Source organism: Xyrauchen texanus, chromosome 16, assembly GCF_025860055.1.
Source record: "Xyrauchen texanus isolate HMW12.3.18 chromosome 16, RBS_HiC_50CHRs, whole genome shotgun sequence".
Classification (NCBI taxonomy): domain Eukaryota; kingdom Metazoa; phylum Chordata; class Actinopteri; order Cypriniformes; family Catostomidae; genus Xyrauchen; species Xyrauchen texanus.
The window spans coordinates 42,295,346-42,309,380 of NC_068291.1; the positions used below are offsets into that span (position 1 = coordinate 42,295,346).

The following is a 14,035-nucleotide window of genomic DNA, read 5'->3' on the forward strand; positions in this document are numbered from 1 at the left end:
CGCTCTCACACTGATATGCACGAACAGACGAGTTAGGGGCTGTTCGCACTGAACATGTTTATATGTTCATCAGTGCTGTTTTTAATAGTTTTTATGTAAACATGCTCTAGACGGATGTCTTTGACTGTTGCGCTGTGTCTCGCTTTTTTTTTTTGCTTGTCTTGCAACAGGACTGCAGCATTTTTAGCCACCGTTTCAAGTTAAAAAGAAGTTCAGGATGCAAAGAGGTCTTCATACGACTGTTATGACATCAATCAGGGTCGGGTTCATCGTAAAAATGTATGGTACTGGTCGGGGGTACCGGCTTCAACTTAATGCCTCTGAAGACCTCTGCTACTGTCATTGTATATGTCATTCTGAATAGCATCTTCTTTTGTATACCATGACATAAAGCCATACAGGTTTGGAATGAGTGAGTGATTAATGATTTTTGGTTGAACTATTCCTGTAATACTGTATGGTCAGTAGTGTGAACTATACAAGAGAGTTAATAGGGATTAGCTCAATCAAGGACGCCCACCTGCGAGATTTGATAGTCTGATGCTTTGGTTTGCTGTAGGAAGGCTGTGGTTTCTCAGTCACTCATGCCAGCAAACGTGCTAAGGTTCAAATAGGCGAAGTTTTGTTCAAATAGACCCGCTGGACCGTGTCGACTCACCTGGGCTGTGCTTCCCAATGGAAATCACTGCACACCCGACAATGGCCGCATTTGAATATGACAAGCTCCACTTCCAGGGGTATATCAGCATCCTGTTAATTTGTTTTCTTTGTATTGGAGGAGCTCTAACTGCAATATATGCGGATAGCTGTGAGATGAATGTTAACTGCACGGTTACACTCATAATTAACTAGTAATATGTTGTTTGTCATTCTGACATTTTAGATGGTTTAATGGCAGACAACTTGTATAAATCGGTATATTATGTATCATATAGTGTATATGGTTTCTCTCTCCTGATTATATTTAAATATTAAAGGGATAGTTCACCCAAAAATGAAAGATCTCGTTCCAAACGTGTATGGCATTCTTTCCCCTGTGGAACACAAAAGGAGATATTCAGCTGAATGTTAGACTTAGTCGCCATTTACTTTCACAGAACAGTAAAAAGATGCAGTGAAAGTGAATGGTGACTGAGGCTAACATTCTGCCGAATATCTCCTTTTGTTCCACAGAGAAAATAATTGACTTGTCTCTCGTATCACTCTGTCCTCTCTTGCTTATTACATATTAAACATGTCCAAAAAAGCATGCACATGTAAAGCATGTAGATTTCAAAAATGTACTTTTTAGTATACAAGATATTACAAGATAAAGATTGCATTATTAAGAAAACATCATGGTCCAATTTTACTCCAAATCCAAAGAGCAAAAACATAGATTAGGCCTATAATTTGCATAAATGCAATGTAGCCTATTTTTAGATTTTTTTACATTGTGACTTTTTTTTTTTTTATATATATTTTTACACATAAAAAGTGTCCTGAAAATAATTTCATAATGCGAAATGTATAATGTTTCTAAATTTAGGCAGCATTTTCTTTTAAAAATATAATAAAATTTTTTTACGTATTCAAAAATTCATTAAAATAAATTATACCTATATTTTGTATATAGGAAACAGCTTATTTTTAAGGCAATTAAAACATTTTTTGACATTATTATATATTTTTTTCATGTCAGTTACACACATTTTACCGCAAAAATTGTCATTACCGCAACTTTCTAATTAAAGCGTATATTATTTAGTCAAGTATTTTACTCCCTTGTAATCTATGTACCACGGCATCTATTTTTACGGTAATCAGTAAAAAAATAATTGTTAAATCACGGTAATGAAAATAATAATTGAAAAAAAAAAATAGAAATAATACAAGTAAAACATCTGGATGCAGACCTATATATTGCATATAGGAAACACATTTTACCTTAAAAATTCTCATTACCACAACGTGAGAAAATTATACATTATTAATTAAAGTGTAAATTATTTAGTAAAATATTTTGCTCCCTTGGCACTTCCTTTTAATATTTGCTAATTTTACACACAAAAAAATCACTGTACCACAGCATCTATTTTTACTGTAATAAGAAATAAAATAGTTATGTCACAGTAAAGAAAATCATAATTGAAAACAATGCGAATAATAAAAGTAAAACATCCGGATGCGTTACAGAAATGAGCAAAAATAATGCAAAAAAATTATAATGTTCCTAAATGTAAGCAGCTTTTTGTTTATGTTAAATATGATGTAATATTTACAAATACATTAGACTTATATAGTGCAAATAGGAAAAAATAGTTTGTTTTAAATTGTGAAATTATTTTAATGTCAGTTACACACATTTTACTCCACAAATTCTCATTACCGCAATGTAAAAATAAATATACGTTATTTAAAGTGTATTTAAAGTTTCATTACTCCCTTCGTACTGCCTTATAGTATCGCTAGTGTATATAGATATAAATATAATTTTTTTTCTTTTTCTGAACGAAGCGATAATTTATCAACAATAAATTCCCAATTTAACCAGCCTTGCCATTAATGTTAAAATAGCATTTTTATCCATTGCACTGTTCAATACAACAGTCAAATTAACAGTTAAACCTTCATTTCACCACATCCCGCAATCTATGCGTCTTTCTCTGCATTTCAAAGTGTTGTTTGTCATTGATTCAGGTTTAATCTCAACATGTGGCGTGTCTTTCCTGTGTCCTGTCATTGGATGCATGAGGAAGCGTTTTCTTTGTGAAGTGGCTTTATAATTGCTTGTGTTTGATGGGTCACACAGTCATGTGAGTGTTGTGTGAACACTTTGTGTGTGTTTTGTGTTTAACAGATGAGCAACAGTTCTGCGAGCCCCATGACAGCCAGCAGCAGCAGCAGCGCCACGGCTGGACGCGCATCCGGAAAAGCCACCAGCTTCATCCCAGAGCTCCAGAGCATGATGTGAGTACAGGAAACACGTTCCTCATGTCCTGCCTGAAGTCAGTTACACTACCATGGTACTATTTGGATTGCCAAAAACATTCATAAATCCATGTTTGCGTTTAGTTGTTTTTACATCATAGGACATTAAAATGGTACTATGTCCAAAAAAAGCACAATATTACCATTGTACCAAGCCCAAAAAACTATAGTAATAGGTATGGTAAACACGCTAACCTAAATCATCCTCGCACTCTCATATGTAGTGCTGGAGAATCAGAATCATTTAAATGAATCGGTTCTTTCGGACAGTTCATATAAATAAACCAATTGCAATAAACGATTCACTTAAATTTACCGTTGGGAACTACAATTGATTCGGTGAGTCAGTTTGTTCGGATGCTTCATGGAATTGAACTAGTTCATGTAAATTATTCACTGATTCACTGAAGGAACCTAAACCTTCCTTATGCTCCTATATGTATCAGTGGGGACACCAAATCATTTAAGGGAATCGGTTCTTTTGGACAGTTCATGTAAATGAACTGATTACAATAACAAATTATTACATTTACCGTTGGAACTACAATTGATTCGGTGAGTCGGTTTGTTCTGATGCTTCGTGGAATTGGACTAGTTCACGTAAATGATTCACTGATTCATTTGAGTCTCTGCATAGCCTTGAAGGGACCTCTCTAACCTAAACCTTCCTTATGCTCTCATATGTATCAGTGGGGACACCGAATCATTTAAGTGAATCGGTTCTTTTGGACAGTTCATTTAGATGAGCCAACTACAATAAACGATTCACCTAAATTTACCCCTGGAAAGTACAATTCATTTTACCATGTCGGTTCCTTCAGATGCTTCATTGAATTGGAAAAGTTCACGTAAATGATTCACTGATTCATTGGAGCCCCCGCGCAGCCTTAAAGGGACCTCGCTTACTTAAACTGTCCTCACGCTCTCATATGTAGCGCTGGGGGACACCAAATCACTTAAGGGAATCGGTTCTTTTGGACAGTTCATGTAAATGAACTGATTACAATAATTAATTATTACATTTACCGTTGGGAACTACAATTCTTTTTAGTGAGTCGGTTCATTTGAATGCTTCATGGAATTGGACTAGTTCATATAAATGATTCACTGATTCATTGGAGCCCCTGCGCAGCCTTAAAGGGACCTCGCTTTCTTTTTGAAGCAAATATATTAAGTTAATTCCTGCTGTTTATCATATATTTCGATATATTTTGACCCACACTTATGGACACAGTGTCTTTACTTTGTGATTGGGCATCATAACTGCTTATTGTCTCATCTGTCAGATACAAGGGGTGTTGCTTATTGAAAACCATGTCATCGATTGCATTTCCACAGATATACATCAGTGCACGACTATATTTTCATTTTTTTCCATCAGAAATCTTTGTGTAGTTGATCTTGGAATGAGTAATATTAAGTTAAATGTATAAAGCAATTGATCAGATCTACAAAACTACTTTACTGGATGACAAAGCCGTAAAGTACATTTACATGGCGATCCATCGAGCGTTTGTGGTTTGACCTACTGAGAGAGATACTTCAGGAAAGCAACAATGATATTCATCCTGCCGATCTGCTTTGAATCACACATGATGTGACCTACAAATTCATGCAAATCGCAATAACACCGTTTTTTTATTGCTTGTTTACCTCATGTGGAGTAAATGGAAACTAAATGGATACAGAGAAATACACATCATCTTTTGTGAATTAAAAAAAAAAGCTTCCCCTTTTGTTTGGCTGGTAGAAATAGAGGTGTAAACATCTTCCCTGCAGTTAAAACTGAAGACAAAATATTGTAAACGTGACAAAGAAATTATATATATTTATAATATACATCATTTAAGTTCAGTACAACACATACAACATTATCTGTCTGTCTGTCGGTTGTTCTTTCATTCTATTGTTCCATTAGTCTGTCTATCGATCTATCTGTCTGTCTGTCTATCTATCTCTTGGTCTGTCTGTCTGTCTGTCTGTCTGTCTGTCTATCTATCTATCTATCTATCTATCTATCTATCTATCTATCTATCTATCTATCTATCTATCTATCTATCTATCTATCTATCTATCTGTCTATCTATCTGTCTGTCTGTCTGTCTGTCTGTCTGTCTGTCTGTCTGTCTCTTGGTCTGTTGTCTGTCTGTCTGTCGTTATGTCTATCATTCTATCTGTTGTTCTATCTATCGTTCTATTGTTCTGTCTGTCTGTCTGTCTGTCTGTCTGTCTGTCTGTCTGTCTGTCTATCTATCTATCTATCTATCTATCTATCTATCTATCTATCTATCTATCTATCTATCTATCTATCTATCTATCTATCTATCTGTCTGTCTGTCTGTCTGTCTGTCTGTCTGTCTGTCTGTCTGTCTCTTGGTCTGTTGTCTGTCTGTCTGTCGTTATGTCTATCATTCTATCTGTTGTTCTATCTATCGTTCTATTGTTCTGTCTGTCTGTCTGTCTGTCTGATGGCCAAAACAACAGCTTAAATTATTCCATTCACGTCCTTTTATGAGAAACATCCTGTTTTTTTTATTTTTTGTTAATTCGACTTGCGAGTACCTTAGCCCGGTCCTGTTGAATTTCACTTCACATCTCAAACTTCACACAGACGAATTGTTTTATTCTCACAAACTCTTTCTTTGTTGAAAAGAAAAGTACACGACCGTACGGACTCCATAAATGGCTTCAGTCTTATATTTTGAAAGACATTTAATTATAGCTTGCAGTCAAAGGCATTTTTGATGGAGACTAAATGGCCTCCAGTTGAAGAGATTCTCTTCCATTTTTTGGCAGGCATTGCGCTCCTTGAAAGGATGATATGGATATATTATGTTCCAGTGTAAGCAGTGTCTCTAACAATTTGTTGCATTGATCTGTGTCACTGTACAGCTATTGACAGCGACACATTTGTCATCCTTTTTGTGATCTGCTGAAATTGAAGTGTAAAAATCACAGGCGCCTCTTACTTGGAGGAAAAAAGCATCTGGTTTTGAAGTCAGCTGGGATTTTGGGCATGTGTGCATACTGTAAAAAAGGCAGCGTGTGTTTTTGATGCTGTCTGCTTCGGGAACGCCGACTGTCTGGAAAACAGAGGGAGTGAAATGTAAAGACAGCTTCCTCTGCGTCCTCGTGCCTTGACTGTCTGCCACCCCGTGCCTTCGTGGAGGTCTCTAATTGACATCACTTGTACTTATAAATGACAGGAAGTTCTGTGGTTCACGAGAGAGGCAATGGAACTGCAAAGGAGTCTAACGTTGGACTTTCTTAATCATGTACAGTCTATCTAAAGAGACTTTTGTGCTTTTTGTCATCTTTAAATTTTTTGGTTTATTATTAAATGTTATGTTTATTGCCAATATTTAAGTACTTTAAATATAATCTGCCAGTAGTGCGTCTAGTGATGCGAACAATGAGCCTTGTCATTTAAGTATAGGCTATAGGAACGTCGTTCTATGAGACCTGCTTGTGTTTTTGAACACAAAATGATATTCCAATTTTGTCTACCTCTGTCATTTGTTGAACAGATCTCTTAGAAATGACAACATGACCGAGATTACAGTGTGGTCAGGTAAAGGTGATGTCTACAGTGGTTGGAAACTAAATTACACCTTTGCTTGGATTGCATTCGTGAAAACATATTGTTTGGTTGTGGTTCTGAAAACAGTGGCAACAGTCATGACCACAGAGGTGTTTTTAAAATTAAATGAGCACCCTTACATGTTACTAATTTGATATTTGACACTAAATGGCCCAGTGATGTGTACAAAGACAGACAGTTGTCAGATATGTCATCCTAAGTTTGCCTGCCTCCGTTTTCAGTTTCCTAGCGTCATTGTTTTCCAAAGTATGCGGTTATGGAAAGCGTTTTTCAATGGTCATCGTTTACCTCATTTACCCTCCGAAAAGAGTAAATGTAGTGAAATGAATGTGTTTTCAAACAACAACTGATTAGTGTTGACGTGACCTTACAGCCAGATTATACCCAAATGAATCAGAATCGAATCGAATCTATGAATCTCTATTGATACCCAGCACTTGATCTAAGGCGTTAATGGCTACAATGCACAATGATATAATTTACTGTTAAATGCTTCCAATAATTCAGTCGTGCTATAATCCGGTTCACTTTTAAAAGGTGCTTGCTTTAAAGTGATTTGGAAATTTCCTTGGTACATTTAATAGGGTTCTAAAGATAATAAAGATGGTTTAATTTGGCCAACTTCCTGCTTTTCTGCTCTCCATTCTTTACCCTGAAATTCCTGTCCAACTCAAATACATTTATTGTCCTTCTCTAAAGTAAGCAGCGTCTTTGATGGATGATTTCATAGTGAAAAAACTAAAGTTTCGGACACTCAATGCCACTGTTGAGAATTATAGCACATCATTTCAGTTTAGATCCCACAAAATGGACTGAGATGTTATTGTACGTTGACTGTCAGTTCATACTTGATTAATAGGTTCTAAAATGATTTTACAAATTGTTAATAGCAAATAAAACATCCTCAAGGGATATTAAAAATGCTATTTTTTCAAAGACAACATTGAGTAATGAAAATTGGCCCAGTTTAATTCTGTAATAATGTTTCTTATTAACTTACCTTTTCAGTGTATGTTATTCTAAATGGAAAATATGATCATTTATAGAATATGTCGCCATTGTCTGGCCAATTATATCACTTTATGAAAGTTTAATGTGTTAAATGCCATTTCAGAACATTTATAACATGATTATGAGAGCATCTTGATTTGCAATCTTCTATAAACCAAACAATTTATTAGACTTTATAATAACTACACTGTAGAGTATTTGTAAAGCATTAGTTTATAGTTAATTCATTATATATAAACTGTTGTTCCTGCATTGTAAATACATGAATAGAGTATATACTAATAGTTTATTCATTTATATTTATTGTAGCAAACAATTTATTATTGTTTAATAATTTTATGTAGGGAGATTGATACATTTTTTCCGTTTCCATCCTTATTAAACAACATTGAAGTGTAGTAGATCCTTAATAAATGTTTTGTTAGACATAAAAAGTAAATATACTTTGCTGACAATTAGTCTAGTGCTTTATTACAACCTTTATTAAGCATTAATTGCTGTAATAGTAAGTGTTACTGAAACAGTAATAACACATTAATTGAGCATAAATGTAAATACAATTACATATATAAATGTATGTATATCTTAATTAATTATGCATTTGTTTTATTTATGATTTATTTGGCATATATAGGCTCACTTTAGATTAGGTCACGCAAAATACTTAGCTGACAATTAGTCAGTGCTTTATTACAACCTTTATTAAGCATTAATTGCTGTAATAGTAAGTGTTACTGAAACAGTAATAACACATTAATTGAGCATAAATGTAAATCAAATTAATTACGTATATAAATGTATGTATATCTTCTTAATTATGCATTTGTTTTATTTATGTTTTATTTGTCACATATAGGCTCACTTTCGATTAATTCATGCAAAATACTTAGCTAACAATTAGTCAGTGCTTTATTACAACATTTATTAAGCATTAATTGCTGTAAGAGTAAGCGCTCCTAAAACATTAATAACACATTAATTATGCCCAAATGTATCCAATTCATTACATATTTAAATGTACACATAAACTTTTAATTTACTATGCATTTATGGCTTCTTAATGTTCTCATAAACACTTCTTTATCACAGGTGTGCATCAGCTGAAATACATTGGTTATGTATGGTTAACTAGTGATTTACTAAGGATGAAAAACAACAAACCGCTAGTTATTAACAATATTAAATGGTTTGCTACAGTGAATATAAATGAAAAAAATACTATTTGCATATTGCCTATTAAATAAATAAAAATGTAGGAACAATAATCTATAAATGATCAATTAACTATAAACAAATGCTTTACAAATACTTTATACTCTGTAGTTATTATCACTTGTTACCCAAAAAATTTTCAAAGTTGTCAAAAATTAACCGTAAGCTACCTTCTTTGAGGGCAGTTTAGAGTCTCCCAGAATGCAACATTTGTCTGTCTTTGCTCTGATTCTTTGGTCAACAGGTGAGCAGTCAGTCTTTTATCTGAACTCACATTCAATGTGGATTTTATCATGGCAGAAGCCGTTCCTATAGAGATACACTCGGATTGATTGCCGACTTCAAGCGTATCATGGCCTGTAGTTGTAATCTGATCAAAGCGGGTTTTAAAGCGAGCTCTTTTTGAACTCTGGGGTTCATCACCGCCACGGTGCCAATTGTTTGAAATTCTTCTGTTTGAATGATTTGAAATTGCATTTTTGTGGCATCAGAACTCTCAGAATAACATAGTCCATATTACTTACATTGGCAAAGTCTACGCAACTTTATTGAAAATACCTGGAGCTATAATTTAGCTTCTGTTGATTTTCTCTTGGGTGATGTAAAGTGTAGTACCCATACTATTTTGCCACATTTATTTGTGGCATGGTGTTAATTCTACGGTGTTTGTGTACTTAGACAAACCCACACTAGCATTCTTGTGGGTTACAAGTCCTGTTTAGCTTCAAGAACAATATGCTGAGAGCTGGAAAAGACAGCTAGATCCAAATGCACTGTTATGATTAAAATATGGGAATATATTGGCATAGAAAAACAAAGTGGATCAAGAAAAAATGTAATCCCATCCAATTCCACCACTTTTTTGGGGGAAGCCTGGAGAACAATTTCTGACTGTTCTTTTACAACTATTAATTTGACTATAATGTTTTTACAATACAGAACTAATGACGTAAATACTGAAGTGAGACACCAGATAGCTCATAACTAGGGATAGACATCACATCTGCCAAGTCGAGTAATTGGTTTGAGATTTTGAGATTATTGGCATCAATAACACTTAAAATTTAGACGATTAACTGAACTGATGCTTACCGAAGTCTTACGGATAACATAATTTTTTTTTTAATTGATTTTCAGAAAATTTTGTGTCAAATAGGGGCTTAAATTCTTTTAATTCAGCAATTGTATGCATTATGTAGTATTATACTGTATATATCACCATCATATCTGTAGATATCAGCATCGGACATTTAAAAGCCCATTTTTGTCGACCCCACCTTCTAACTTTGTAAAACCCTTAGATTAAACCCGTAGGGTGTCTGTACTGCTTTTTTATTTTTTTTGGAGAGACGTGACACTTATCACTATATTTGTGTTGTTTAATTAAATATGACGTAAAAGTGTTTTTGCCTCTCAATCTGTAATTAGTGGCTAAGACCAGAGAACGGAACGGCCCTACACTCATGAGCAGTTTGTTTATTATGCCTGTACATCAAATGAGTCGAGCCCTTCCCTAAAATATGCTTAAGTTTTATTACACACTAGCTTATTGCTTTTCTCGGCAATGTGTGAATGCACATTTATAAACAAACCACCATCACTTCCAGTGTGCTCAATCCAATTGTTACTATAGAGAATTATGACATTTTAACATCTTTTATATTTATGTGTCTCATTAAATGTGACATGTCATTTTTTGGGATGTTAAAATACTTCTATCCCAGCTCAATATACTGAAAAAACAGTGTCAGAAATGTTACTTTACACTTTTACATTGAGAGGCAATATTTGACCTGTGGATTTCATCCGTTTATGTCAAATATGTCAGTTTTAATCAGTCCATTAATGCAAATTCTCAAGATTGAGAATTTATTACTTTTCAACCTATGAGTTAAATCAACATCAACTTAAAATCGTATGCCACAATATGTTATAACCAGGACTGTAATGGCATATTACGACCTATATCAGAAAAAAATTTCGAGGACATTTTTTGCCCCAACATTTTGAATTTTGGTGTAATTTAGTCATTTTTGGTTGTACCCCTTAGTTTCTGACCCTGCGAGATAACCATTAATATTCCGAAATAAACCATTCATATGTTTAGGTAACACTACACAATAAGGTTTCTCTTGTAACAAACAATTAACAATGTATTTTAAAGCATTTATTAATCTTGGTAAACGTTAATTTATAGAAATACAATTGTTCATTGTTATTTTGGTTGTTCATAGTGCATGTAGTGCACAATCGGCTCTGGTGCCCCCCAGGGATGTGTGCTCACCCCACTACTCTTCCCCCTCTACACCAATGACCGCACCGCCAAGGACCCCTCTGTCAAGCTCCTGAAGTTTGCAGATGACACTACTGTCATCTACCTCATCCAAAATGACGATGAGTCTGTATACAGAAGGGAGGTTGAACGACTGGCTCACTGGTGCAGTCAAAACAACCTTAATGACACGCTCAAAACAGTGGAGATGATGGTGGACTTTAGGGGGAACACCCCAACATTGACCCCCCTCACCATTCTGAACAGCACTGTGGCAGCAGTGGAGTCATTCAGGTTCCTGGGTTCTACCATCTCACAGGACCTGAAGTGGGACACCCACATTGACTCCACTATAAAAAAGGAGACTGTTAAAACGGCCCCACTGAGCAATAATTATGTGCAATTACACTGTATATAACAGATTTGTATCTGTACATAAATATATCGAAATTAAAATGTTTAAAAAAGTATTGTTCATTGCTGAAAATACCAATAACTTTTATAGTAAATAGATTAGAATAGAACGTAGTGATATCACCTACCCAAAAAGTAGGCTACCATGGTATTTTAGACATGGTACCATAGTAGTGTCATGGTATTGTTTGAAAGTACTTTGGATAACCATGGAAATACGATAACCATAGTCAACGTACCATGGCATTACCATCATATACCATCACTGTACCATGGTACCTTTACAGTACTTTGATTAGCATTGGCATTGATTAGCCATTACTTTTTCATAGCTGATTTAATGCCAAAATGCTAAATGCATATTTGTATTTATTTTTATCAGTTGTGATATACAGTTTCATTACGTGGATCAATGATAGCACCGATGTATTGGCTGCCAATATTTTTTGGCCAATTATTGACCAAATTGAAAACATATTGGTAATAAGCATGAAAAAGCTGAAATGAAAAAACGATTAATTAGTAACATACTTTGTAAAAACTCTGTTTATTTAAAATGTCCAAACCAGAAATAATAATAGCCACATAATGTAGAAAGATTGGCACTCCTAAGAACATGTAATATTTACTTTTTATTCTTTCCTGTTGTCACGATAATGCGGAAAAACCGGACGCGACCGCTGTGAACTATAGGCTACATGATGAGGGAAACCATATTACCATATTACCTATAGGCTACATGATGAGGGAAACCATTCAAAATGCTTTGAAACTAGCAGACTTTGACTTCTGAGATGTCAGAAATGGTATATATTGGAAATGATTTATCGTTAGAACAGTAAAAACGTTTTTTTACCATTTTTTTTAAGCATTCCTAAGTAAAACGGCAATCTGATGACAAAATATCGATATTGGCCTATAGTAAATATCAGCCCAAATGTTTATATCAGTGCATCCCTAATCATATTTTATATTTAGGAATAGGTTGCTCATGGAAAAGCCATTTAAGTGCCTTTGTGGGAGCTTAATAAGCCAGAGTGAATGTAGCACTTTTAATTCACCCCAACAATTAGGTAAATGTCAGCCACTCACTGTAATTAAATACGCCATTAAAGTTCAGAATTGTCGGGAAGTGTTACGTGCCATTGCCAAGCAGTACAGCCCACTGTCCTCCCGTGGCGTTCTGTCCAGTCATCGAACCCCATTTACAGCGATCCGCACTGGACCTGGGTGAAACCATGTGCTGTTCAGACGGTTGACTAGCAACCTGTAGGCATTTGTCTGGTTCAGGCCGCTGTCTCCGGGGCTACGGCCTGTATAAAACCCTCTTTGCTTTCAAGGCCCCTCGAATGTTTTCGTAAACTTGGATGGAGACGAGACACATTGGAAGCAAACAGAAGTAATGAGCTGGCACACAGAGTCTCTGGTTAAGCAGACTGTAATTTGGGGACTGAAAAGAGCCTCTCATCACTATTGAGTATTTGTTTACCACAGTTTAACTCTAGTGTTTCCGCAGAGAGAGAGAGAGAGGGGCGCTCTGTAAAAGACACTTTAACTATTGCTGTTCTGATGTTTGCCATGATGGCCTTAAAATGACCATATACTCCTGTGTACATATTGACTGAGTCCATATTGACATCCAGGATTTTAAATCTAATTTAAACCTGGAAAACAGAACTGGATAAAATGAGAGAAATCAGTGGCATCAGACTCTTGGACTAAACTGAACCTCATTATTTTTTAAATTAAACATATGTACTACTTTGCGTTTTGTCACTGTATTGGGTCTGTTACAAAACCTGTCTAAGGCCATGTCCATTTGAAAATGCATTCATCTCTTTTTTCAATTGTTTTCCTATGTAAACACGCATCTTGTGGACGTCTTTGACCGCTGCGTCATGTTTTTTCAGCATCTCGTGCAGTAGTGGTGTTTTTTTAGATGCCATGTCAGGTTACAAAGAAATTAAACTATTAAAAACAAGTCTCAAGACCTGCATTCATGCTTATTTTTTGTGTGAACTGCCCCTTATGTGCGTCATACAAATAGCGAGTGCTCTTCACGTGAAATGCACGGTACACTCGACTCTTTCCAATGTACTTTGGCATTTTTGTGATGCTAAGCTGATGACTTAAAACTCCTGTAAGTATAAAATAATATGTAGCACAAACAAAATAAATTGGACAATTTCTAGATACTTTTGTGTATGGGTATTTCTTCTCGCACTTTTAGCACCGTTGACTTTTAGAAAGTAAAGTCTCGTTAAAATAATTTTTACGCTCTCGCTTTTATTTTTTAATTTGTCCACTACCAATGTCCATCAGTGTATGCACATACATGCATAACTGGAGATTTATGTAATTTTTTCATAATAAGAAGTCATGAAAATTCTCACCACAGTCGCTCAGAGCACATCTCAAATTCTGTATTGTGTTTAATATAATTCTGTGCAGGAAATGATGCTGATGCACAATTCAATTTTTAATTTTTTTTATTATTATTAAATATCCAACTCCCATGCCTTACTAAGGCTAATTTCATAGCTAGCTATTTATGT

At 35.0% G+C, this 14,035-nt stretch overlaps 2 protein-coding genes across 4 annotated transcripts in view; one reads left to right on the plus strand and one right to left on the minus strand.

Annotated features, from left to right (window-relative positions):
• The window catches only part of LOC127657402 (runt-related transcription factor 2-like), an 82,456-nt gene that overhangs the window by 53,249 nt on the left and 15,172 nt on the right, over nucleotides 1-14,035 (minus strand). The gene's annotated exons all lie outside the window — the stretch shown is intronic.
• The window catches only part of supt3h (SPT3 homolog, SAGA and STAGA complex component), a 149,336-nt gene that overhangs the window by 6,108 nt on the left and 129,193 nt on the right, over nucleotides 1-14,035 (plus strand). For all 3 annotated transcript variants that reach the window (XM_052146170.1, XM_052146171.1, XM_052146172.1), the window contains exon 2: nucleotides 2,840-2,949. In XM_052146170.1, the coding sequence (XP_052002130.1) occupies nucleotides 2,840-2,949 (110 nt within the window). The remainder of the gene's footprint in view (nucleotides 1-2,839; nucleotides 2,950-14,035) is intronic.